Source organism: Mus caroli, chromosome 18 (assembly GCF_900094665.2).
Source record: "Mus caroli chromosome 18, CAROLI_EIJ_v1.1, whole genome shotgun sequence".
Lineage (NCBI taxonomy): Eukaryota > Metazoa > Chordata > Mammalia > Rodentia > Muridae > Mus > Mus caroli.
Window position 1 is genome coordinate 6,420,823 of NC_034587.1, and position 26,902 is coordinate 6,447,724.

General features: G+C 37.5%; 1 protein-coding gene across 2 annotated transcripts in view; it reads right to left on the reverse strand.

The window, feature by feature from the left end:
* The window catches only part of Usp14 (ubiquitin specific peptidase 14), a 35,058-nt gene that overhangs the window by 3,046 nt on the left and 5,110 nt on the right, over window positions 1-26,902 (reverse strand). Inside the window, exons 2-13 of one of the 2 annotated variants that reach the window (XM_021150210.1) lie at window positions 26,154-26,299; window positions 24,457-24,489; window positions 20,070-20,174; window positions 18,578-18,681; window positions 12,912-12,970; window positions 10,665-10,795; window positions 8,480-8,560; window positions 6,776-6,861; window positions 6,042-6,156; window positions 3,449-3,514; window positions 2,867-2,959; window positions 1,665-1,793 (exon numbers count right to left, since the gene is read on the reverse strand). In XM_021150210.1, coding sequence (XP_021005869.1) covers window positions 1,665-1,793; window positions 2,867-2,959; window positions 3,449-3,514; window positions 6,042-6,156; window positions 6,776-6,861; window positions 8,480-8,560; window positions 10,665-10,795; window positions 12,912-12,970; window positions 18,578-18,681; window positions 20,070-20,174; window positions 24,457-24,489; window positions 26,154-26,299 — 1,148 coding nt within the window. The remainder of the gene's footprint in view (window positions 1-1,664; window positions 1,794-2,866; window positions 2,960-3,448; window positions 3,515-6,041; window positions 6,157-6,775; window positions 6,862-8,479; window positions 8,561-10,664; window positions 10,796-12,911; window positions 12,971-18,577; window positions 18,682-20,069; window positions 20,175-24,456; window positions 24,490-26,153; window positions 26,300-26,902) is intronic. The other variant, XM_021150211.1, reaches the window with a different exon arrangement.

Consider the following 26,902-nt stretch of genomic DNA (forward strand, 5'->3'; position numbering starts at 1 on the left):
CGGGCAGTGGTAGCGCACGCCTGCAATCCCAGCACTTGGGAGGCAGAGGCAAGGAGATTTCTAAATTCGAGGCCATCCTGGTCTACAGAGTGAATTCCAGAACAGCCAGGGTTACACAGAGAAACCCTGTCTCCAAAAACAAAAACAAAAAACGAAGAAAACAATTCTACAAAGTCTGTTTGAACAATAGGTTTTAAAAAAAAGGACAATAGCTCAGGATGTAAGATCAACACCAACAAAGCAAGTGATGCCACTTGTAGAAGCACTGAAAAGAGCAAACTTGAGATCACAAGTCCTGTCTTTATAAGGAACGCATTAGGTATGTATAATATTGTGGCACACGCCTGAAAACCAAGCACTTTGGAGGTCTGGCCAGAGTCAGGAGGATCAGGAGTTCAAGATACCCTCAACTATCTAGCAAATTCATGGCTAGCCTGGACCCCATGAATCCCATCTTATAAAACAAAAACAATGTAGTATAGCCAAAGAAGAGATATACAAAGGATTGGGGTAGAATTGAAAATTTCATAAACACATTCACATCTATTGTCAACCAATTATGTACAAAGATGCCAGAATAATTCAACTGGCAAATACTAGGTTTCATTGTTTGTTTGTTTGTTTAATATCCTGGAGATCTGGATAATCATACCCAAAAGAATGGATCTGAACATCTTATCACACAGAAATTAAATGAATCGAATACCTAAATAAAGAAACTATCAAACTCTTAAACTTTTTTCTCTGCCATAAGGAGCATGAAGAGATAAAATTACAGACTTTGAGAAAAATACTTGCAATCTGCATAGCTAAGAATTACAATCTACAAAAGAATAGAAAGTTCAGCAGAGGACACACAGGGCAAACAAAACATGAAAAACAGTATCATTAAGGCAGTACCACAATCTTATCCGTCAGCGCAAATGAAACCTAGTAACAACGGCAAAGGCTGCTTGGAGCACTCGTCAGTCAGGCAGTGCTGACAGGAATATAAAGCAGGTATCATTTGGCATTTACCACCATGCAGCATAGCAATTACACTTTTGGACATTCATTTCAGAAAAAGTAAACTCCTGCTTACACGAATTTCTGCAAATCAACATTTTATCAGCTTTATTCATAATAGACAACAACTGAAAATAATGTATCATTTAACAGGGGAATGGGTTAACTACAGAATGCCCAGACAAGGAAATACTATTCAGGAGCAAAACATAACTACTGACATACAAAACCTAGATGACTTCTGGGAAATTATGAATTATGAACGAGCTAATTCAAAAGTTTATGACTAAAAAAATTGGGAGCTTAATTTCACATAGTAACTTTTTTGAAATTACGAAAGCATAGAAACATGAAGGATAATGAGACTAGGAAGGTATATTTTGTACTTCCAATTAAAATGCCTCACAAGGAATATCATCACATATGAGAAATTCAGGTTTCATGAGAAATGTACATATGCTGTAGACTGCAGAGCAAAGATGATGAGGAGCCTGCTTTATGACAGCAGAGCCCTGCTCCCTGCATGTTAATGCATCTCCAGCTATAAGAGGCCTGCATCAAGATATATGCACCTCCTAACAGAAATTCATAACAGTAACTCCTGGGCACTAAATGAAGATTTAAATGGCAGTGGTAAAAATACAGCGAAAGGAACCTACTGCATTTGGTTGCTGATTCACTTTTTTATCTTCTAGATCCTTGAATTTTGACCGAAAAGAGACCATTTTCTCTTGAAGTTCTGGTGTACAGAGTTCATACACATCCAACATAAGAGGAAATTTAACATCCTGCAACAAACCAAAAAAAAAAGGCAGAAAAACAAACGAAAAAGGACAATTATTCAAACTACATATAACTCTTTTTTTCTTCTTTTTTAATGCAGGGTTTTTCTGTGTAGCCCTGGCTGTCCTGAACTCAGAGATCCACCTGCCTCTGCCTCCAGAGTTCTAGGATTAAAGGCATTTGCCACCACTGCCCAGTCATATAAGACTTTCAAAATAATATTTCATAATTCATATAAAGTTGAAAATGACTCTGTGATATCATAGTGACCCATGAAATTGGGAAGCAATAGTGCTATAAGTCTGAGGGAAAATAGGAGGAAAAAGGAGTAGATCTCACCAAAATAAATTATATCCATATTCAAAATTCCTAACACTAAAAAAAATTTACAGAATGATCTGATTCTAACTTCTGTACAGTAACTACTTCCATGACCTTTTCCTATTAGATAATCAAGCCCATAGACCCGACCATAGAATCTGTACGTGTGATTCAGGAGTAATGGTCCCAATGTGCTGCTTAAACCAGGCTCTGCTTTGCTGTTTCTATACAAACACTGAAACAGCTAAAGAGCTATGTTAAAATAGTTACAATAAATAAAAAATAAAGACCAAGCTTTATTTAACCTTCACCTGTAACCACCAGAAAACGTTACAAATTTCAGCTCCAGAGGCTAGATTCATACAGCTCTTCCAAAGGAAGACTGTATACATACAGCTAAGCTACACAGTTGAAGCTCTGCAATGTGCTTACCGCATCTGTCCTCATTTCCAATCTAATCTCAGGCAGGATTTCTGAGGAGTATAAGAACTAACAATTATCTGTGAATCTTTTGAAAAATATAAAAAGGTGGGTGAAAGGCTTAGCTGTTTGAGACTGGAGAAAGAAGCCAGGCATGTGTAAAACAAAACGGATAATACATAATCCCAATGAATTGTGGCCTAAGGATCGCCTGTCTAATGTCAGTCACCTCTAACCATCGCAAAGCTGTCCCTAGTAGGACAAATAAGTCTATTACAGGTTAGGAACTGCCCTCACAGGGTTATATTTAATAGACAGACTAAAATTCATTACTAACCTTAAGAACTTTGGCGTTCACAGATTCTTTCTCTTTATAAAAAAATCGAACCATTTGAATAGTTAAGTAAGCAGGTAGCCGGCTGATCTTAGACTAAGGAGAGAAATGAGAAAGATTCGTTTATATCTATGCCATGTAAGGGTTTTTTTGTTGTTGGTTTGGTTTGGTTTGGTTTGGTTTGGTTTGGTTAGGTTTGGTTTGGTTTTTGACAGGAGCACATAAAAACAAAGATTAGACAAAACTAACTGGCACACATTCTCTTTTCTACTTCTGTGTGTAGTAAGAGTGAGCATCTACATGTGTATTTACATGCATGTGTACAAGTGTGTATGTGCAAGAACACATGTGTGACTGTGCATGTGGAGTCACTGTTCCAACTCGTCCAACCAGCCAGCTCCACCTCCAGCACCCTGGGATTAGAGACAGGAAGTCATGCCTCCCCAGCTTCTTCATGAGTTCTGAGGCTCCAAACTCCAGTTCTCAGGCTTGCACAGCAAGCAGGTTTCCTAATGAGCCACCTCCTTCCCCTTGAACCCTTTCAATGAAATGGAACTCAATGTCAAAAGGAAATATATAACTTACAGATTTGATGTACAAAGCATTTCTCTGCAGTGTTGGAGACTGTTTAGTAATTTCTTCCTGAAGTCGCTAAAAAAGGACATTACAAACAACCAATCATCAAATTTAAAAACTATTCCACGCAACACAAAAATCACATATCTATTTTTTTAAAACAGCACTATAATATCAGTGGATTTATCCCAATAAATAACAATTAGAATAAATATGATACAGTATGCCATTTTAAAAAGTAATTTGCTCAACATTTATAAGAAATCATATAATATACACTATTAAGAACCCCTCTGAGGGGGTTAAGGACACCACAAGAACACGGCCCACAGAATTAACTAGGCAAGGCTTATAGGGGCTCACAGAGACTGAAGTGACAATCAAAAAGCCTGACATGGGACTGAGCTGTGCCCTGCACACATGCTTTGGTTGTGTAGCTTGGTGTTCTTAAAGAACTCAAAACAGTGGGAGTGAGGGTGTCTCTGATTCTTTTGCCTACTTTTTCTTCCTACTGGGCTGCCTTACCCAGCCTTAATACTAGGGGAGGTACCTAGTGTTACTGTAACTTGTTATGCCATGTTTGGTTGATAGCCCTGGGAGGTCTGCCCTTTTCTGATGGGAAATGGAGGAGGAGATGGGAACAGAGGGTAGGGGAGTGAGAGTCAAAATGGGGAATGGTACTGGGGCGGGGAGACTGCAATTAGGATGTATATAGAAGAGAAAAATTAATTCTTAAAAGGCTCTGAATACAATGTTGCTCTAAGTCAAGAAGGTATAGTATAGTGTTATTTTATTAAATAATAAAGCCTTCTGTTACCCTGTATCTATGAATTATCAGAATACTGACACTAGAAATTAAGAGAATGTAGGAAACCCTTGTTCTTCATGCATTATATATAAAAGCCTGCCAGCATCAATTATGTTAATTTTAAATCTAAGAAGAATTAACAAAGAAAACTTGTTAATCTAAGGCAGCAGTTCTCAACCTCTACGTCGCTGCCCCTTAGGGGATGAACAACCTTCTCATAGGGATTGGACATCGTATATCCTGCCTATCAAATATTTACATAATGACTCACAACAGTAGCAAAATTACATCTATGGAGAAACAGAAATAATTTATGGTTGGGGTCAGTACAGCATGAATGTTATTTAAGGGTCACAGGTTAGGAAAGCTGAGAACCACTGATATAAGGGATGTGAGAGACTCCTAGGTGTGGTTTACTTCCCGGTCACCTTTCAGAGTGATGTAAAAACAACACAAAGTAGTGCATGCTGAAAACCTGGGAAACAACCTGGCATATAGCCCGTCTGTAATAAGGAGTCTCTAATATTGTCACTATAACAATATATATGTATGTATATGTATATATATATATATATATATGCATATATATATATGTATATGTATATATATATATGTATATGTATATATATATGGATATATATATATATAAGCAAAACTAAACAAATATGGACTAGAAAACCTTACTGTTTATAATTTAGTATCTTACAATTGTGCAATTTAAGTCTAGTTTTTAAAAAAAATTACCAATCACATTATAAAAGGATCACTGTGGAGCTTTAACACATAGCTATGCACAGGTGAAGCATGGAGTAAAATGACTTAAGAAAATCTACACAAGTAGCTATGTAGTAACAGTAACGCCTTTATGCCCAGCACTGAGGAGGCAGAAGCAGGTGGAGACCAGCCTGACATACAGAGTAACTTCCAGGACAGCCAGGATAAAACAGAGAAACCCAAATAAGAAAAAAGAAAAGAAAAAGAAAATTCAAACAAATAATGAAATCTTTATAAAGAAAATAATTCAAAAATGTGTATTTCAATCAAGTATAAGCTAGAAGTAGGTGTGGTGTTACACAGCAATCCCAGCACTATGGAGGCTGATGCAAGAGGACTGTAAGGTCCTGGACTTATATACACACATGAATACATACTCTAGGTACTATCACGTTGTCATCGAGGACTCCCAAGTATCACTCGGCTATATTTTTACAAAATTAAGAAAACTGCCTACAGAATCCTTGCCACAGCATTCAATTCTAACTCAATAACATTAACATTATATTTTGCATGCCCTCTAAATTGAATTCAGTAATGTATAAAACTATGTTAATGTCTCATGAGATAAAAGCCCAAATGAAGTGTGAAGAATTACCCAGGTAATTCTTGGTATACAGAAAAGCTGTGCTTTATCGATGACGCCATGAGCAATGAATTGACTAAGCTATGCTCCTAGGAGAAACGCTGGGTAGATTCCTGGAAACTTCTGGCCACTTTCCCATCAACCCATCAACAGATAGCCTATGGGGTGTTTCCATTTAAAGATGTCGTACTTTACCTACAGTGTTGAACCTACATCATTGTACCCTAACTCATACTCAGACTGAATGCCGTCTTCGTAAGGCACATTACAGTGCCCGCATACTTAGGAATGCTGTATGCTTGGGGATAAATTCTAAACACCAAAATTAACAACCAAAATAAAAAACCACCTTTGACTTTACAAATAAATTTCAGCCAAGAGACATATCCACAAATATGGAACCCACAAATGAGGCCCAACCATGACCTCCTTACCAATTTCAGCCCTGTGAAAAGGTACTTCACTTCCTGGTTAATGAAACAACTAAGTTGAAGTTGATTCTCCTTTCCTTTGGTGACCTCTTCTTCTTCAGACTCTGTACATTTCATGCTTTGTAAATTAAGGAATGGCAACAGGTATTCAATTTGTCAATCTTGAAAAGAATAAATTATCACAGAGTTACTAATGGTCATTCATTGATTTATTCTAAATATTAGTCTCCCAATTAAGATTCACTGCAACATGCTTAAAAATGTTCATTTGCCTACCCACTTTATCAAAAATGAGTATGTGTGTAAGAGAAACAAGAACTCTTACAAAATATAAGTTGTCATTATGATTCGTATGTATCTTAATAATCCAAAGATGAACAGAGATATTCTCCAAATTTCTACCTTTAACACAAGAAAACAATTCCTTGAATTCATGTACATTATTAGTATACGAATTTCACATAACTGAAACTTCTCTATGAGACAAATTAATGAGACACAGAAAAAACATGTTCTTAAGAAAAAAATAATGAATATCCTTAAGATATATATACATTTATCTAAAGCTCAAAATCCCTGAAAGACTATTTTATTATTTTCTAATTCTCACAACTATAAGTTTTTAGGCATAGAAACCTGAAGCCTTCAGTGCCAATCAGCCAACTACGCTTTTAGTGACAATTACTTCTTAAAAATTATGAATACCATCTATACAAATCTTGGCTCAAAAAGGATACGTAGTTTCAAACTCAACACCAAAATATTGATCAATTAAGCTTTTCTTTTTAGAAGGTGTCACTGCTGATGCAGATGAAGAATCCGTCTGCAAAATTAAAAAGAAAATTCTAGTTTTACTTTTTGTAGATCTCAACACAATCCCGTTTTACTAATACATACTTAAGATTTTGTTTGGTTGGTTGGATGGTTTTTCGAGACAGGGTTTCTCTGTGTAGCCCTGGCTGCCCTGTAACTCACTCTGTAGACCAGGCTGGCCTCGAACTCAGAAATCCACCTGCCTCTGCCTCCCAAGTGCTGGGATTAAAGGCATGTGCCACCACTGCCCAGAATACTCAAGATTTTTAAATGATTTAAAAATGATTTAAGATATTGTAATTCATTCTGATTCAAAAACATTACCAAGAGATTAAACACATGTAGATAAACATTAATAGGTTACATTTAGAAATAGACTAAAAGGCAAGTTCTCAAAATCTAAGTACAGGCTGCACAGGCTGATGCAGAAGATCATCATACACACATACACGCACGCACACACACACACACATACATACATACACATACACACACACACTCTCTCTATATGCATGTATGCCTACATGACAGAAGAGGACATCAGATCTCATTACTGACAATTGTGAGCCACCATGTGATTTCTGGGAATTGAATTCATAACCTCTGACTAGTATTCAGTGCTCTTAACTGCAGAGCCATCTCCCCAGCCTGATATCTACCTATTAAGATGGATTGATCTAAAGCTTTTCAGAGGAAAAAAACAAAAAGAAAATTAAAATAAAACACAAAGTTATTGAGGTTTGGTCTGTCATTTCTATGATTTTTGGAAGCTGCGCTCTTGTGCTTCCTACATACTCAGGTAATATTTCCTTTTCAGACCTCTGATAGCCATAGTCTTACTATAAGCTTAAGCTGTTTAGGATTTAAGATATTCTAGGTCTAAGAAGTTATTTTTAGGATGGTAATACAAGTTTGGATAAAAACCGATTTAGATACAGAACCTTAAATTCACCATGATAGGTAAGTAATAGAATACTTTCTCGTGAGTTGCCAAATATGAACAGACTAGACTTTTTGAACATATCTCTTACATAATTTCTATAATTTCATAATTGTTCCTAGGCTATGTTTATTATTATTATTATTATTATTTTGAGAGAAAGAGCTTTTTTATTTAGGCAAAAAAAAAGTGAGGGGGGGATTGTTGATGTCTGGTCTGTTACTATGTATTTTAATGCTGAATTCTAGTCTAGGCCTACTAGTGAATTCTCATGTTTACCAGCTTTGGTTATGCAAACCTTGTTCCTTGATTTAATTAAATTGGCTACAGCCAATTACTGGAGGGATTAGTGGTAGGCGGATTTTGAGTTACCTGGTTAGGGGTAGAAAAGAGCAGGAAGTGAGGAGAGACCAGGTGGAGAAGGAGGAAGAAGAACAAGAGGAGAGGAGGAAGCCATGAGCAGATGGCCAGAAGAAACACCAAGATTATAGGGTGCACTGCTAGGGAGGCAGCAGGTCAGCAATTAGAAAAGTAGATTACGGGTGACCCCCAATAACTGTCAAAACCAATTAAAATAACCATAGTCTGAGTCTTGTTTATTTGTAAACTAGTCAGGGATAAGCTTAAATTGGTTGTACTACACAAAGTGGCATAATGAAAATCTCTAATCACAACACACTTCACTTACCTCTCTACCAGAATCATCCTCTATGGCTTCTAGTTTCTGTTGCAGGACTCTCATCATTTGTATCCAGCATTCGTTAGCATCCTGTGATATAAAATGAGACAGGGTTTAATCTATAAAACTCTTTTAAACTACTGTTTCCTTAGGGAAGGAAGATAATTTCTTCTTTAAAATTATTCAAGCAGATCTGGGTATGATGATGCATACCTACAATCCTACACTTGGGGAGCAGAGGTAGAAAGACTGCCACAAATTCAAGGCTGTCTGATATACATATAATCCCAGGCCAGTTGGGGTTATACAGAAAAACCCTGTCTCAAAACAAACACCATTCTTACCTGGACACAGCAGTGCACATCTTACTCTCAGCACTCAGAAGGCGTAAGGCAAGAAGATGGCCATCAGTTTGAGACCAAAGTAAGTTACATTCATCTAAGTTGGAGGCCAGCCTGGGTTACATAGCAAAACTCATTCTCAAGAAGTAAAGTAAAACACCTGCTGCCAAGCTTGGTAACATGAGTTTGATCCTTGAAATCCACATGATAGAAAGGGAAAACTGACCCCTGACCCCTAACCTCCATATATGCACAGTGCCACACATATCCCAAGCCCACACACATTTACACATTTCACACAAAATGAATAGAAATGTAATTCCAATTTTTCTAAACTTGTTAAACATTGATCTGTGTGCGTGTTCCTGGAACTGGAGGATTTGAGTACTGAGCACCAAACCTGAGTCCCCTGCAGAGCAGCAAGCACTCTCAACCACTGGGCCATGCCTTCAGTCCCTTGACTGTTATTTAGTCATGCGCAGTAATAACTACTTTAACCAAACTGGCATAAGAGTTTTCAAAAAGTAAAAAATTTCAGAAGATTCACCTACAGATTTTGTGTTCCTAAATTGCACTACACTATTGCAGATATTTCAAAATATTAGTGACTACAAAAGGTCCTGGTAGTGAATACACATATATAGGAATACAAATTTACATGCAGGGACTGGAGCCAGAGAAAAGGGTGAGAGCTGAAGATTTGGGGAAGGGAACCACAGAGTGGTGAGACCTAAGAGAGCCACAATCACATAAATGACAATTAAGGACAAGACCAAAACACCCCAGAGTGGGTTTTCATAATTTAAGCAAAAGGAAGGAGCCACAGGCTGAAGAAAGATGAGCAAGGCAGAAAATACGTGATTAAAATCAGAGGCATCAAACAGATTTAGACTGAGGCAGCAAATCACTCATAGTGACTACCTTATTGGTACCAAACAAGAATCAATTTCTAATATTCATTTTCTGCTTCATGTGTGTGTGCATGTGTAGGTGTATGACACATATGTGAGTGCCTGAGGGAAGCACAACAGCATGTTTTCTGGAGCTGCAGTTAAGAGTAGTTGTGAGCTGCCCAATACGAGTGCTAGGAACAGAACTTGGGTCTTATGGAAGAGCAACAAATGCTCACACATCAAAACAAAACAAAACAAAACGGAGGATTCGGGAAGAGAATCCTCTATCTCTCCAACCCCAAAATTCCACTTATTTTTAATTTATCTATCTTTTTTTTGCAGGGTGGGGTGGGGGTGGGGGTGGGGGTGTAGAAATCAAACCCAAAGCTTCATTTATGTTAAAGAAGTGCCTAATCATTTAGCTGTACCCCTCCTTTTATTTGAATGTTTAAAAATATACTTGGGCTTGTGTGACAAATATACCGGGATTAAAAACAACATCAAGATGACCAGCTAAGATTATACACAATGTAGACAAGATACTGATATGAACAAGAGCAGACTGATACTTGTGTCTCCAAATACACTCCAATTACTATACTAAGTGCAGAAAATCTTGGATTAGAGAGATGACTAAGTGGGAAAATCCTTGCTGTCCAAGCATAAGGACCTGAGCTTGAATGCCCAGAACCCATGTCAAAGTCAGACCTGCACCTTAAGCATTTGTAATCCCAGTGCTACCAGTAAAGAGAATCCTCAAAAACCTGTATGCCAGCTAGCCTGGAGTACACAGTGGAAAAACAAGAGTGGCTATATTAAGTTGGAAAGCAAGGACCAACACCAGAGGTTGTCCTCTGACCATCACATGCATACTGTGACATGTGTGTACCCACATTTACATATAAACACACAAAGATAATATAAACTTTTTACAAGATGGGAGACATCCATCCCTTTTACCTGCTGAAGATACTGCCCTTGTTCGCCCTTCTCTGCAAACTGTGGAAAGGCCATGTGCAGAAACTGCAGCAGAATAATAGGTGGGATACTAGAAGAAGTTTTATCCATGGAATCAAACAAATCTCTAAGAGCTTAAAAAGAAAACAAACATTGGTTAAGAAAAACAGTAATGCATTGAATACATGGTTGTTTTGTAGTAAAGAAGATGTTCGCCAGGCGGTGGTGGCGCATGCTTTTAATCCAAGCACTTCAGAGGCAGATTGCTGAGTTTGAGGCCAGCCTGGTCTACAAAGTGAGTTCCAGGACAGCCAGGGATATACAGAGAAACCCTGTTTCGAAAATCAAAAAAAAAAAAAAAAGTTCTAAAATTATACAACACTATGACTACTGATGGACACACTTCAAATGAGTGACTTGTATGATATGTTACATTTCAATAAAACTTCTGAGGAAAAATAGTCCAGCTATGAAACCTTATCTAATCCAATTACTTATGAGATGACAGTCAGGCATGGTGGTATGCATCCATAATCCAATTTCTTAAGAGGCTGTGGCAATAAGATCTTGAGTTCAATACCAACTTGGACTACATGGTAACATCCTGTCTCAATAATTTAAAAAGTGGGGGCTATTAATTTATTATAATGTCAGTGGGCTGGAGAGATGGCTCAGTGGTTCCAGAAGACCCGAGTTCAATACTCAGCACCCACATGGCGGCTCACAACTGTACTGTAACTGTAGTTCCAGAGGATCTAAAACCCTCGCACCAATGCATTAAAATCAAATAAATTATTACAATGTCAGATTTTTCTCACATAGTAAAGAAGCACGGGATTGCTAACCTTTAAAGAATAGCAAATGCTAAATAGTAAGAAGGAAGCACTCTTAGCTTGCATGCACCCCTAGGTTCAATTCTTAGCACAACAAAAATAGTAATTTAGATTTATTTTCATACATATTACTTCCTTATTAACACCAACTAAGTTTTGTTTTATAACAATCACATCAATACTAAGTCTTATTTCTGTCACCCCCTAAATGTCATTCCTAGAGATTTATTAGAACCTGCAAACAAAATTACAACACAAAAAATCCAAAGGTCTGGGCTGGGGAAATGACCTAGTCAATAAAGTGGTTACCAGAAAGCACAGGAGCTTGAATTCAACTCCCAGAACCACACAAAATAGCTAGAGACAGTAGTAGGCACTTGTTACTCCAAAACTAGGTAGGTGGCAATAGGCGCATCCCTGGGTTCGATGACCACACATCTGCCTAAGTTCCAGGCTAATGAAAGGCCTTGTCTCAAACAAAAACAGAAATGGCTCCAGATGAGTTACACCTAAGGTTGAGTCCTGGCTCAACATACACAAATGCACAACACACAGCACACAAAAATATACCTGCAAGAACACACACATTAACAGACACTAAACAAAGAAGAAGAAGAAAAAAAAAAAAGAACCCAAAGGATTATTTTCCTTTTTCTTTTTTTTAAGACAGTCTCTCTTATAGCCCTGGCTGTCCTGGAACTCTGTGTAGACCAGGCTGGCCTCGAACTCAGAGAGATCCATCTGCCTGTTTCTTCCCAAGGCCTAGAACTAAACGTGTATACCACTACTACCTGGCTATTTTACGTCTTTTAAGGGCAGGATGTGCCTGTTGATATTCCAGGTCATCTTTGGCCTTGTAATCTCCTGCCTCTGTCTCCTAAGTGTTGGGATTATAGGCATGTACTACCATGCCTGGCCCACTTCATTAGTTTATTTTTCAAGAAAAAATATATCACTGGTTATTATAATCTGGATACTCCAATAGAAATAAAGTGACGTACAAAAAAGAAAAAGAAAAGAAATTTGTTGCTATTTGTTTGTCCATTTGTTTTGAGACAGGGTCTCTTTATGTAGCCCTGGCTATCCTTGAACTCAGAGATCTATCTGCCTCTGATTCCTAAACGCTGGTATTAAAGACTTGTACCACCATCGCCACGTTGTTGTTGTTCTTCTTCTTTTTTTTTTTTTTTTTTTTTTAAAAAAAAAGGGCACCATGGCTTTACCTGAAAAGTTGGTTTAAGAGGTAAAGGTGCCTGATGCCAAGCCGAAAAGCTGGGAGTTCAACTCCCCAAGGACACCCACACAATCCAAGGAGAGAAACAACCCAGTAAAGTTGTCCCTCTGGTCTCTATGCACACACACACACACATAAAATAACTTTCACTAACTATTACAGCCACTCAGTACACATACTGACCTGCAGTAATATACTGTGCTGAAGCCATTTCTCCTGAAGCTCTCAATGCACCTGCATACCTAAGAAAATTAAATATAACATGATTAAATTCATCCTGAAATTAAAATGAGAAGAAATTAGTTAAAAGAACTTATTAGGATACCCTTGAAATTTCTCAAAGTATTTTTTTCTCTTCTGTTCTTACAATGGACCTTAAATGGCTATTTAAATTTAAAAGCCAGGAGCTGGAGAGATAGCTTTAAGAGCACTGGCTGCTCTTCCAGAGTACCCAGGTTCAATTCCCAGCACCAACATAGCAGCTCACAACTGTCTGCAACTCCTGTTCCTGCGGGGAAAATGCCAATGTACATAAAAAATAAAAACAAATTATAAATTTAAAAGCCACACCCTTAGAAGCTATACTAACTTCCTATATAATACTGCTTAGAGCAAAAGCCATATACCTACTTCCAGCATTAACTTGTCTAAGATAAATTAAATAAGTCATTGTCAGCTTAAGGTCCTAGTATAGTTTCTACTTTCACTTCCAACTTTATGATGCTCAGTTAATTCACAACAGCACAGAACATGAAGCATCAAAAAAAAAAAAAAAAAAAATCCAACCATGGTCATTTCTCACCCATGACCTCACAAAAAGAATCTCAATCTCCATGCATGACAAAGTCACTATGGTAAAATATGGCTTTCCTAGTGTATCCACTAAAGTAACCACTACAGGAGACCAGCCAGAGCTACAAGTAGGAACAACCTTCATGAAGCTCAACTTTAGGTTGAGTAAAAAGCTAAACCAAAAAGAAAAGCCTACATGGTCCATTTGCATCCAGAGCTGCAAAGTAACATGAACGCTTACGTCAGTGGAGGGATCTGAGGGAGTGAGGAATGAACTGTAGAGAAAGCCTGACTTTCTGAAGTATGAAATGCTGCAGTCTGACAGGAAAGCAGACTACAGAGCATTCACAGCTCTCAAGACTAATCAAATCTAACAAGGAAAAAAATAAACAATCAAATCAAACAGGATTGCCATGTATTCCTGTAGATATAAAGTATGTCTCAATTTAAAAACATAAAAGCAATTTGCTTATGTAAATAGGATGAAAACCGGCACAAAAAAAGATGTTAAACTGCCTCCAACTCAAGAGCTTTGCCTTCCTATCATCGTTTCTAACTTTCAAAACTATAGCAATGAAACCTTTTTTTTTTAAACTAAGAGAACCAAATGGTGGCAGGGGACAAAGAACATCTTTAAGAATATTGCAGCTTCTTAAAGAAATCAATGTAGGACCAATGTACAAAACAGAGCAGAGTACTATTTGGAGAGGTCATAATGAATAAGTACTGAACAAATCAGTGACAGACAGACTGTGGTACAATGAAGTCTGTTCCAAACCATAACACATATTTTTTATTAAGTAAAATGCAGATAAAAACATAGAAAGTTTGAAAAGTTGATCTAAACATTTTGGGCTGGAGAGCTGGCTTAGCAGTTTAGAGGTCCTCTTGCAAAGGGCCCAGGTTCAATTCCTAGCACCCACATGGCAGCTCTAAACCATCTCTAACTTCAGTTCCACCCCTGGAATCCCAGAGATATACTATGCTTTTTACTGGCCTCCTAAACAGGAATACCTATGGTACAGACATACAAAAACACTCAAGGCATATAAAACACTACTAAGTGATATCTGAAAAGTTCTAATTTAGTCAAACCAAGTGCCTAATTGATCACCACAGATTCAAAAAAAAATAAACTTGGATTCTAAGAAAAATTTTTTTAGAAAAATAAAGGAAAATCTAAAAACTACTAACAGAAAAGAATACCAACTACTCAGACCAGAAAATCTAAGAAACCTTAGAGAAATAACTATTAACCACTGAAGAAGCTTAATTTTGACCTAGAATATTTGCACCAAGAAAAATAGATAAAATAAACCCATGTTTTAAAGAATTGCAGAAGGCTTATGATTTGTATCAGGCCATGTTATTAAGCTAAAATAACAATAACAAAAGTACTAAGAGGGCTGGAGAGCTGGCTGAACAGTTAAGAGCATTGTCTACTCTTCCATAAAGGCCTAAGTCCCAGCAACCACATGATGGCTCACAACCATCTACAACAGGATCAGATGCCCTCTTCTGTTATGCAGGCGTACGTGCAGATAGAGCATTCATACATAAATAAATCTTTTTAAAGAAAAAAAAAGTACTAAAGAATAAAATAACTATAGGTATCAATAGCTAAGTAATCTGAATGGACATATTCTCCTTAGAATTTTTCAATAAAGGCTCCCAATTGCCATTATTATTATTTATTATTACTACTACTGCAGCGTGTGCAGCACACACATGTCACAACTGAGGACAACTATCAGGAGTCAGGTCTCTCCTGCGAATCCTATCCCACCATGGAAACCTGGTACTGAACTTAGGGCATGCAGCAAGCAACTTTACCAACTGGGACATATCACTGGTCCCATATGGCATTTTTTAAGGATTCATTAATTTTATTTGATTTGCATTAAGTATTTTGTCTCCATATATGCATGTACAGCACATGCATGTGTGTCTGGTGCCTACAGAAAGCAGAAGAGGGTGTCAGATCCTCGGGAACTGGTTACAGAGAGACAGCTTGAGTTGCCTTGTGGATGCTTGGAAATACAGATCTTCCATGAGAGCAGTTATGTGCTCTTAATTATTGACCCATCTACCTAAGCCCTGTCTTTTAACTTACAGTCATTGAGAAGAGATTTATAGACTAATTCATAGGTTCGCAAAGCATATGACTTTTATTTACTTGTATGATGGTATCTAAAAACAAAGTTTCCATTCTTAAAAAATACCATTCAACTAGCATAGTTAAATGTACAGGTTAAGAGAACAAAATTAAAAGTCCTGATATAAATTATTGTTAACAAAGCTCCTAAGACAATTGAATGAAGAGCTACAACTAACTGCAAACACTGTTAAACACTGCTGGAAGAACTACATTATCTACATACAAAAAAAGATGGAGTAAGACAGAGACTTCCTACTATACATAAAAATTAACTAATGGGTCACATGCCTCAAGAAAAATTCCTCTTCCCTAAAAAAGGAAATGTGGCCAAGTATGGTAGATCACATCTTTAATCCCAGTAGAGGTAGAGACAGATACTAGCCAAGTCTATATAGTGAGTTCCAGGAAAGCCAGAGACCCTGGCTCAAACAAAAAGTCTGTGATGTTATATTACAGAGTTAATTTCTAACAGGACACCAAAAGTATGAGATAAAATAAGAAATTAAAATTTAACTACATTAAAATGTTCTTTAAATTTACTCCATGTACCCTCGTGTCATGGAGTGCACACACGAGGATTAAAGGACTTTCAGGCATTCACTCTCTCCTTCTACTTTGTTGAGGAACGTCTTACAGCATCACCAGCTAGCTAGCTTATAAGCTTCCACGTTAGTGATCTGCCTGTCTTTGTGCTTCCTCCCATTTAGCCACAGAAAGTGCTGGATTACAGATGCATGCCATTCTATCTTGCAATTTACATAGGTTCCAGGGACCATACTCAGGTCAACCATATTCACTCACTGGGCCATCTTCCCAGCTCCTACATTAAAATAATTTTTAATGTGCTGTAGACATACTATTCACAAAATTAAACAACTCGGAATACAGAAGAAAGTACTTGTAAATTAGCCAATAAGTCAATTTAGAATATATTTTAAAAACAGTAACTAATTTTTTTCTAAAAGGGCAAATAATTAAAAAGGATTTAAGAAGACATTTTCTAAGCATATACAAATGTCCAGTAGGCAAGTGAAAAGATGCTCATCATCATTAGACATTAGAAACATAAAGGAGATTATCAGTCACCATTTCACACCTTCAGGATGGCTGCAAAGTCAGACTGTAACAAGTACTGAACAAAGATGGAGAAATTAGAACCCTCTTCCACTACCGGTAAAATGTAAAACACTGCAGTCTCTTTGGAGTTTCTCAAAATCTTAAACAGTTATCCAATGACTAAGCAACCCACCCCTATGTACATACACAGGAGACAGGAAAGCACCGGCTAAACTCTTGTACATGAATGCTTGTGGTACTTTGACTGAGAAATGCCCCCACAGGTTCCTGTGTCTGGATACAGTCCCCAGTTCACGGTGCTGTCTGGGGGACGTTATGGAACTTGCTGGAGTAAGCACTTCATTTGGAGTGACTTGAAGAGTTGCACCACCTCTTGTCTCCCATCTCTGATTCCTGTTCCTGTAACCATGCCTCTTTGCTGTCAAACCTTTCCCATAATTAAAGACACTATGAGTCTGGACCTGTAAGCCAGAATAAAGCTGTCGGTACCCAGCATGCCTCATAGCCAGCAAGGAAGCAAGGTGAAGAAGGAACTCAGGGTCAGCACCACTTTAGCAAGTGCTAGGTCAAAACTTCTAGAGTGTGGCCTTAGGGTTTATTTTTCTTATATATTTAATAACAGTAAAACTTTGGGAAAAGGTTTCCATGTACAATTATCACAACAAAGCTTTAGGCATAGCTTTATGAAAACTCCCTAGCAAAGTAGCAAAACACCTGTGACCTTTACAATGAGTTGTACTGACTATAATAAATAATACTCGGAAAAAGGACATAAGAAGGATTTGTAATAAACATAAGGATAGAGTCTATTGATGGAGGATACAAAGTACACGGGGCGGGCCTCTATCATAAGGATGAATTCTAGTCACTGAGAAACGACGCTGAGGATAAGGGCTAAACAATGCTCAGGATATGGAGGGGATTCAGGAAGGCTGGCTCCACAGAACAGCGAAAAGATCACAAGGTCCAGCCTTCCCAGCAACCAGGCATCAGTGATTTTCTTCCTTTGAAGACAATAGGCCCTAGCGTTCAACAAATCTGGTTCCTCCAATGCTTTCTTTAGGTGTATCTCCTACATAAACCCTTTCTTCTTTAAGCTGCTAACTTAGTTATGGAATTTTATCACAGCATTAGGAAATTAACACAATGTCCATGCCAGCATTTTTCATGATAAAGAGTGGACACAATCCAAATGTCAACAGAATAAGTAAAACTTCATATATGTGTCTACCTAGAAATAGTAACAGTAATACATGTTCTTCATGAATAAACCTTTGAAACTATTATGAAAGAATAAATCCAATTGGAAGACCACATGTTATATGGTGTATATATATAGATGAAATGTCTGCAAATGGGCAAACTTTTTACAACAGAAAGTAAATGAATTGCTAAAGGTGGGTAGAGAAAATAAAAGTGACTGCAGTGAGCACATGCCCTTCCTTTCTTTCTTTTGACCTCACATGTAGACCAGAGACACTAAAGTATGCACTATCATGCCTGGCCACATTTCCTTTCTTAGAAGAGAGGAGGGTTTCAAAACTTAGTGTGCTAAAAGTTGTACAATTCTGTGAATAAAAACTTTGAGTGCATTAAGAGTGGACTGGTATTAGTAAATGAGCCCCTCAAAGAAGTCTCCAGGAAAGACAGCCATGCCACTCATCCAAAAGTCAACCACCTTTACCCAGAGACTTCTTTGGGGGACTTGGGGAGCTTGCTTGATTGCTGGCCTCCAACTCACAGAGATTCAGCTTCCTCAGCCTGGGATTAAAGGTGTGCAGCCACTACTGCCTGGCTTTAAACAAATTCTTTTCAGCCTTACCTTTTAAGGGCATCTTTGAGTTCAGGCACAGAACGAATACACTGAACTGTAGCATTCATGTAACAAGTGTTACCAAGGTTTGTCAATCCACACGGCAATTCCATCTGATAAAGGGGATGGAGTAAGATAAACACATTTATAAAACGACATGACATACTTTAATCTCTAAAGTTCACACTCTGAGTCAGGAAATCATTTAGCCCTATTAACTAATATTCTAACTTCATACAAAAACAGTGTCTCACTTCCCCCAACAGAAAAATTTTACTTGCATCATGCTGGCAAGAATTCTGTAGTAATTACTGTCTAGAAAATAAGAGGATAAGCCTATCAATTCACCTGGCCAAAAAAAAAAAAAAAAAAAAAAAAAAAAAAAAAAAAAAAAAAAAAAAAAAAAAAAAAAAAAAAAAAAAAAACAAAAACAAAAACAGGTAGCAAAAGAAACAGGTAGAAAGACTTAAAACAAGTACACAAAAACAAATATACAAATGAGCTGGGCTTGATAGTGCATGCCTGCAATCTCAATAGTCAGAACAAAGGAGTATCATGAATTCAAGATTGTCTGGGTAACACAGTGAGTCTCAGTCTCAAACGATCTTCCCTCACTTCCAAAAAAAATGTATATAATAGTAAGTATTTGTTCGCTTTAATTTGACATGTCTTGGCCATTTTATATATTGATTTTACATTTATTTTGGGATAAATGCCAGGCTGACCTTGGTGGGAAAAACACTTGCTTTAGCATCCCCTTATTCTGACCCTCAGTACCATTAAAAAAAAATATGAAGATAAACTGTATTTAACACGGAAGGTTTTAAGAATTTAAATATCCTAGCATTTAAGCTTCTCTTTGATCCTGCTTTCTTATAAGTAGTAAATATTTCAATTGAGTATTCCCAATATATACTTACTGTATATCAATTTATATCTGTATATTTATGTGTGCATTTTATAACACCATCTGTAAAATAATTTGGTTTTAGGGGGCCTGTTTAAGGTTTATTTATTTAATGTATATGAGTACACTGTTGCTGACTTCAGACACACCAGAAGAGGTCATCGGATCTCATTACAGATGGCTGTGAGCCACCATGTGGTTGCTGGGAATTAAACTCAGGGCCTCTGGTAGAGCAGTCAATGCTCTTAACCACTGAGCCCAAATAATTTTTTTTAATATCTCATAGCTTTGAAGTATAAAAGCATAAGCCCTGAATTAGAAATTCCATATGTAATGCTAAATGTAAATTAAGGCTAAGTCAAAATCACTTCTAAATTAAGAAAAGCAACAACAATCAAAGTATACAATATCCTTCTTAGTTTTATGATGACCTGACGATAGGACAAACTTAAGCTAGTTTCAAAAATATTAAAATTCTACTTATTGCTACATCAATGTTAATAATTAGAACCTTTAGATACTACTTTCTGGAAGGCATCTTAATAACTGCCCTTCAAAAAGTAGTGACCCAACATAAAATCTGGTACATCTTACAGCAGTTGCTAACTGTTCTTCTGTCATGTCTTCTACGAAGACAGTTTTAGCAGAGGGTTCTTCTGGAAGAGCATCTGCTGACCCCATCATTAGTACAGTCATTCCCTGTACAAAAGAAATACATTCATGAAAATACTTAAAAGCTGACAATGTTATGCTCAATAAAGGAAATCTCAAAAGCACTCACACTACAGCATGACGACTAGCTGAAAAAAGGAAAAGCTACACAAAACAGATGCCTGGCAACCTAGCCCTGGAGTAGTGGGAGGGAGTGACTGTGTTTCTTTAGAAAGGTGAGCAGTATCTCTGAGCTGGGCACCTCGGCACATACCTTAATCCCAGCTCCAGAGAAGTCACAACATGGAATACTCTGAGTTCTAGTCCAGTCTGGACTCCATAGCAAGTTCCAGGACAGCTATGATAATGTAGTGAGAGCCTGCCTCAAAACAACAACAAACCAACGACTGGCCAACTTGAGGCCACCACACCAAAAGACATGCTTGGATGGCCAGGAACCAGAGGCTGGATAACCCAGAAACTTAAGATAGAACCAAACTCAACTGGCCAAAAGAAAGAAGAAAAAAAAAAGGTTAGTGAAATGATTACTAATGATATTCTGCTATGCTCATACCTAGACCAGCTGTCATCAGAGAGGCTTCCTCCAGCAACTGATGCAGAGTTGAGCAGATACAGAGACCCACAGTCAAACATTAGGCAGAACTCAGAGAACACCGCAAAAGAGGTAGAGGAAGGATTATGGGAGCAGGAGAAGTCAAGGACACCACATGAATATAGTCCACAGAGTCAAGTAAGCAGGGCTCATTTGGCTTACAGGGGCTACAGAGCCTGAGGCAACGATCAGGAAGTTTGAATGGGTCTGAACTAAGTCCTTTGCACATACTATGGTTGTGTAGCTTGGTGTTCTTGTGGGACTCCTAATATTGGGGATGAGGGTTCTCTGACTCTGTTGGCTGCTCTTGGGACCCTTTTCCTTCTACTGGGTTACCTCAACTAGCCTTAATATAAGGGTATGTGGTTAGCCTTAATATAAGGGTACGTGGTTAGCCTTAATATAAGGGTACGTGGTTAGCCTTAATATAAGGGTATGTGGTTAGCCTTAATATAAGGGTATGTGGTTAGTCTATTGTAACTTGTTACGCTACATTTGGTTGATTTCTTTTCTGAAGAGAAACAGAGGAGTGGATCTGCAGAAGAAGGGAGGTAGGGGAGAGAGCTGAAAGGAGTAGAAGGGAAACTGTGATCAGGATTAAAACAACAACAACCACACACACACACACACACAGAGAGAATATCTATGTTGAATTCAATAACTTTCAAACCTTCATTTTATTTCTCCATGGACTTTTTGTAATTACCAAAATATGACTAAGGAAACTTCTTCGAAAACTAAGGATGCAAATATTTAAATATACCACTAATACTCAGTATGAAAACAGGAGACAGTATTAAGTTAGGCATGATAGCACAGACCTATATGTTCTAATCCTAGAACTTGGGAGATAGAAGTAGGAGGATCTGCAAATCCATGGGCATAGGACGTCTTTAAAAGTCATCCTACAGGATTGGGAAAATATTAACTCAATAGAGAAAGTACTTGCCATGCAAGCAAGGATATGAGTTTGAAGAAACACAACTCATAAAACAAGACATGCTAGCATACATCTCTAATCCCTGTGCTCCTAGACAAGAAAACCACATACAGGAACATCTCCACAAGAGCAGGGGCCAACTCTCCTGCTTACACAGCAGCAAAGAGACCCTATCTCAAACACAGTGGGAGACAAGGACTGATGTTCAGAGTTCTCTCTCCTTCTATCCCTTTCTTTAAAGTACCCTCACTGAAAACTAATGTAAGAAAAAAGCAAAAGTTATAAATCTCTTAAGGAAGTTAAAATAATCATACACAAGGAAAATCCTGGTAAATTACTTCACATATGTAAAGGAAACCTACTCTTTAACTCATCAGGAAAGAAGAAATACTTCTCCAACTCTCTTAATGAGCTCAGCATAATTCTGACATTAAAATTAAGTAAGTCATAAAAATACAGACTAGCCAGGTATGGTGGCACAGGCCTCTAGTCCTAGCACCAGGAGGCAAAGGCAAGATCAGTTCAAGGCCATCCATCCTCCACTACATACAAAGTTCAAGGCCAACCAGAGTCACAAAGTAAGTACATAAATCAATATAGAAATGAAGGCTAACAAATCTCATGATCATACATGCAAACATCCTAATTAAGAATTGGAACCCAGGCTGGAGAGATGGCTCAAAGGTTAAAGAGCACTGACTGATCTTCCAGAGGTCCTGAGTTCAATTCCCAGCAACCACATGGTGGCTAACATCCATCTGTAATGAGATCCGATGCCCTCTTCTGGTATGTCTGAGTCAGCAACATTGTACTCATATACATTAAATAAATCTTTTAAAAATATATTTAAAATTTTTTTAAAAAATTGGAACCCAGCAATATACTGAGATAAATGTTTCTTCCTCTTAAACATTCACAGTACTCTAGATACTGTCTGTTAACCTCCACTGGATCCTGAGATTCTTTCAGAATCATAAACTCGCAAATATTATTATAAATAAATCTTATCTCTGAATACAGCTGATCCTCTGCAGTATACGAAGAAGCCATAAACAGCTACATCCCACTGAGTGATGCTAGCTCTCAAGGTAGTCACTCCTGAAAATGTCAACTCACAAACTGGGCTAGGCACTTTCCTCAGCTTTTTATTTATTTATGATTTGTAAGTGTGTGTATGTGTGAGTGTGTGTGTACGTACAACACATAATGGCCAGAGGACAATTCGCAGAGGTCAGGTCTCTCCTTCTACCCTATGGGTTTCAGGGACTGAACTCAGGTCCCCAGGCTTAGCTGCAAGCACTCTTACCCACAAAGTCAATTGCCAACTTTCTTTGTAATTATTTTAAATGAATGAATAATATTTTTAAATATCTCAGGTTTTTTTTAAAGATTTATTTATTTATTATATATAAGTTACACTGTAGCTATCTTCAAACACTCCAGGAGATGGCGTCAGATCTTGTTATGGATGGTTGTGAGCCACCATGTGGTTGCTGGGATTTGAACTCAGGACCTTTGGAAGAGTAGTTGGTGCTCTTAACCGCTGAGCCATCTCTCCAGCTCCCTAAATATCTCAGTTTTAATATCTCAATATGATAAATATCAATGGGTAAAGTCCACATACAAGATCCCCTTTGGGGTTAATTGCATTTTTTTCCTTTGACATGGAGTCTTATTATGTATCCCTGGCTGACCAGGACCTCCCAGAGATCTACTTATCTCTGCCTCCAGAGTGCTGGGATTCAAGGCAAGTATAGCAACCATACCCACCAGATACACATTTTTCACTTTTTGAGGCTGAAGCAAGACTACCTGAGCCCAGGAGTTCAGAACCAGCCTAAACAACATACGAAAGTATCAGGTGTTAGGGATGGGTTGAGAATCAGTGAGAGCACACTTGGTGTGCACCTTCTCAGTGTTAAAGAGCTTGCCTAGCATGCACTAGACCCAAAGTTCCATCCCCAGTACCGAGGACAGAGGATGGTGACAGGTAACAATGACACTGAACAAAGTATAAAAGTAAAATAAAATTAAAAAAATCAGATGATCATTTTAACAAGTAACAGAAAAAGGACTTAACGACATATAACAGTTGTTCATAATTTTAAATGTTAGTGATTCAAGAGAAAATCTCCACTCTATTTTCTATTCAGTAGTATACTAGAAATTCTACCAAGAATTCAAGGAAAAAAATAAAACAGAAGTTATGTGGTTTAGCAATTATATCTCAATAAAAGTCACAGAAACTAAAGGGAAGAGCAAATTCATTATTTGAAGATGCTATTCCTGTGAATGCAAAGATAATGCAATCTTCAAAAACATTACTGGAATATCACATGAATTAAGATCACAGAATAAGAATAAAATTGAAAAATCAATTATATTTTTATACACTAGCCATAAACATTGAGAAACAATTTTTTAAAACATTGCTCCTACTGCAACAGAACACTAAATTCTGAAAATCTAACAAAAGCCAGGCAAGGTCTCTATACTGAAACACAACTCTGTTGTGCCAAATTAAAGACCTAAACAACATAGGAAGCATGCCATGCTCTAAGGTTTAGGAGATACAGTTCTCAAAGTGGGTTCATCCTCTCCAAATTGGTCTAAACACTAACTTGTGGAAACTGACTTCTTCTAAAATTATAATTGAATAAGAATTATAAATAAATGGTGCTGAACAACTGGAAATACACATTTAAAAAGGGACCTTGAGATTTATTTTGGTGAGATAACTGGCTCACTTCATTGTAATGAGTGTTCTTAATACTTACATTTTTCATTTTGATGTTTCCCCAGTCATCATCCTATTTCAAAGACAAACAAACATGTTTAACCACATCTGCACAATTTTAAATTTGAAGCTACCTCAAAACAAAATTTACATGCCTGCCCCAAAACTAAAGCTTCAATTCAGACCTGCTTGCCTTGTACATCTCACATTTTATGCTCCCTTTGCTTTAAAATATAAGTAATATATAATTCAAAAGTAATGAAAAATCATAAAAGTCTGGTATAGAAGATATATACAGTAATATTATTTATTTTTAATCAATTTTGTTTGGTTAGTATTTTCTGTTATATTCTAAAGTATCCCATTAGGACACAGCCCAGCACCAACTAGCTATCCAAGTCCCTGAAAGCCAAAGGTTCATAGAATTTGGGAAGTAAACAAGTTTTCATCAACATCTATATCTATACCCAACCAATAGGGCAGGCAGTCTTCATCCTTAAAGTTAACTACTGCTCTTCAGAATGTCACATCAAGCCCTACAAAAATATTTTTCAGCGATCCTTATGTGGTATTAAGAACAATAAGAGGAAACAAAAACAAAAGCAAAAAGCCCTCATTATTTTTATGGTCCTCCATGAAAGGCTACTAAGCTTGAATTCTTACTATAGAGTTTGTATGGTCATTCCAAAGGAGAAAATGGGTTTTTTCTCCTTTTAAATAGACATTTTTCCTTCCAGATCTAGATAGGAATTAGATAATTACTCTCTTTTTCTTTTTTCTTTTTTAAAATTTTATGTGCAGTAGTGATTTTGCCTGCATATATATATGCCTATGTGAGGGTATCAGATCCCCTGGGGTTACAGATAGTAATAAGCTGCGCTGTGGGTGCTGGAAATTGAACCCAGGTCATCTGGAAAAACAGTCAGTGCTCTTAACCACTGAGCATCTCTCCAGGCCCTGACAGCAATTACTCTTAAGAGAAAAAGCCTCTTCTTTAAAATGCAGACTATGAGAAAAGGTAAGAATAAAGTATAAAAATGTGTCCCATTACTTGAGAACCAGGGCTTTGATGAAGATGTGAAACTAAATTTCAACATTCAAATACATATTACAAAAGTACATTCTGTGGTGTTTAAAAAAATTATTCCTACTGTTGCATTTTTATTATTCTATAGTTCATGTATGCAGGTATTTTGCATACCCTGGGAAACCAGAAGGGACTTAAATTATAGACAGTCATGGGTCCCCAGACGGATGTTGGGACTCCAACCTGAGTCCTCTGTAAGTGAAACAAGCGCTTCTAACTACTGAGCCATCTTTCCAACCCCTGGTTGTATACTTGTAACAAATAAAATTTTCTATCCCTGTATATAAAATTACTAAAGATATACCAATCCATTTTTTACTAGCCCAAACAAAAATAAAATTAACGTCTTCATACCAAAAATTTCAAACACTACAGATAATTATAGCATGCTATAGTCCTGACCACTGGAGGTACCTACTAAATAAATGCTATATTTTGAAACAGACATGATGCTCCTCACATACACAACATCACTAGAACAGTTTAAATGGGAGGCAGAAGCAGACAGATTTGAGAGTTTAAGGCCAGCCTGATCTACCAGGAAGATTCAGACCAGTCAGGGTTACATCATGAGACCATGTCTCCAATAACCACAGTCTCTAGCATTCGTTCTGTTAAGCAGCATTTATGACATTTTATATCAGTTTTACCTTCAGGGTTCCTCCTTTCACCATAACTTTTTGTCTGGCTGGCTGGACTCCAGTCAATGCAAAAAGCTGGGCTTTGAACACCATTGGAGGTTCATCAGTATTCAATTCTACACCTTCAAATTTCTCCTTTCCCCATTTTACTGTAACTGTAAACAAAAACAAATATTTTCACTTACATAATTTTCAAATTTATAGACCTCAAATTTAGAAAATCATTAGGGCATAACCTTTTAAAGATGAAAATATACCAGGTCCTACCACCTGGGAGGCAGAGGAAAGCTACTTTTGTGAGTTCAAAGCCAGCCAAGACTGGAAGACAGAGACAGACTGTGTCTCAATTCCGCCCCTACCCACCAAAGTCGAAGTATGTCCTCTGTTGTTTCAGTGCCAGTATAAATGCAATGGATCCAAAACAAAACTTCACTGGATCTGACTCAGTTCCCACTATCTAAATACAAATGTGCTCAAAGTACAGCTTTCCCAGTGCTGCAGGATAAAGGAGAGGGAAGGCAAGAGGACCAAAGGAAAAGGAAGGGAAGAGGAAGGAAGAGGACAGGAGACTGACTTGAGAAGTGACTGATCCACTAATGTCACAAACTCAAGAATTCTACATCACCCTCCAACAAGATCTGTAAACTAAGGTGAACCTCTAAACACACTGAATTATTTCCCAGGATAAAGTTCCTGGCCTTCATGATGTGGTTAGCCTCAAAGCAGTGACTCTCACCCTTCCTTTTTTTTTTTTTTTT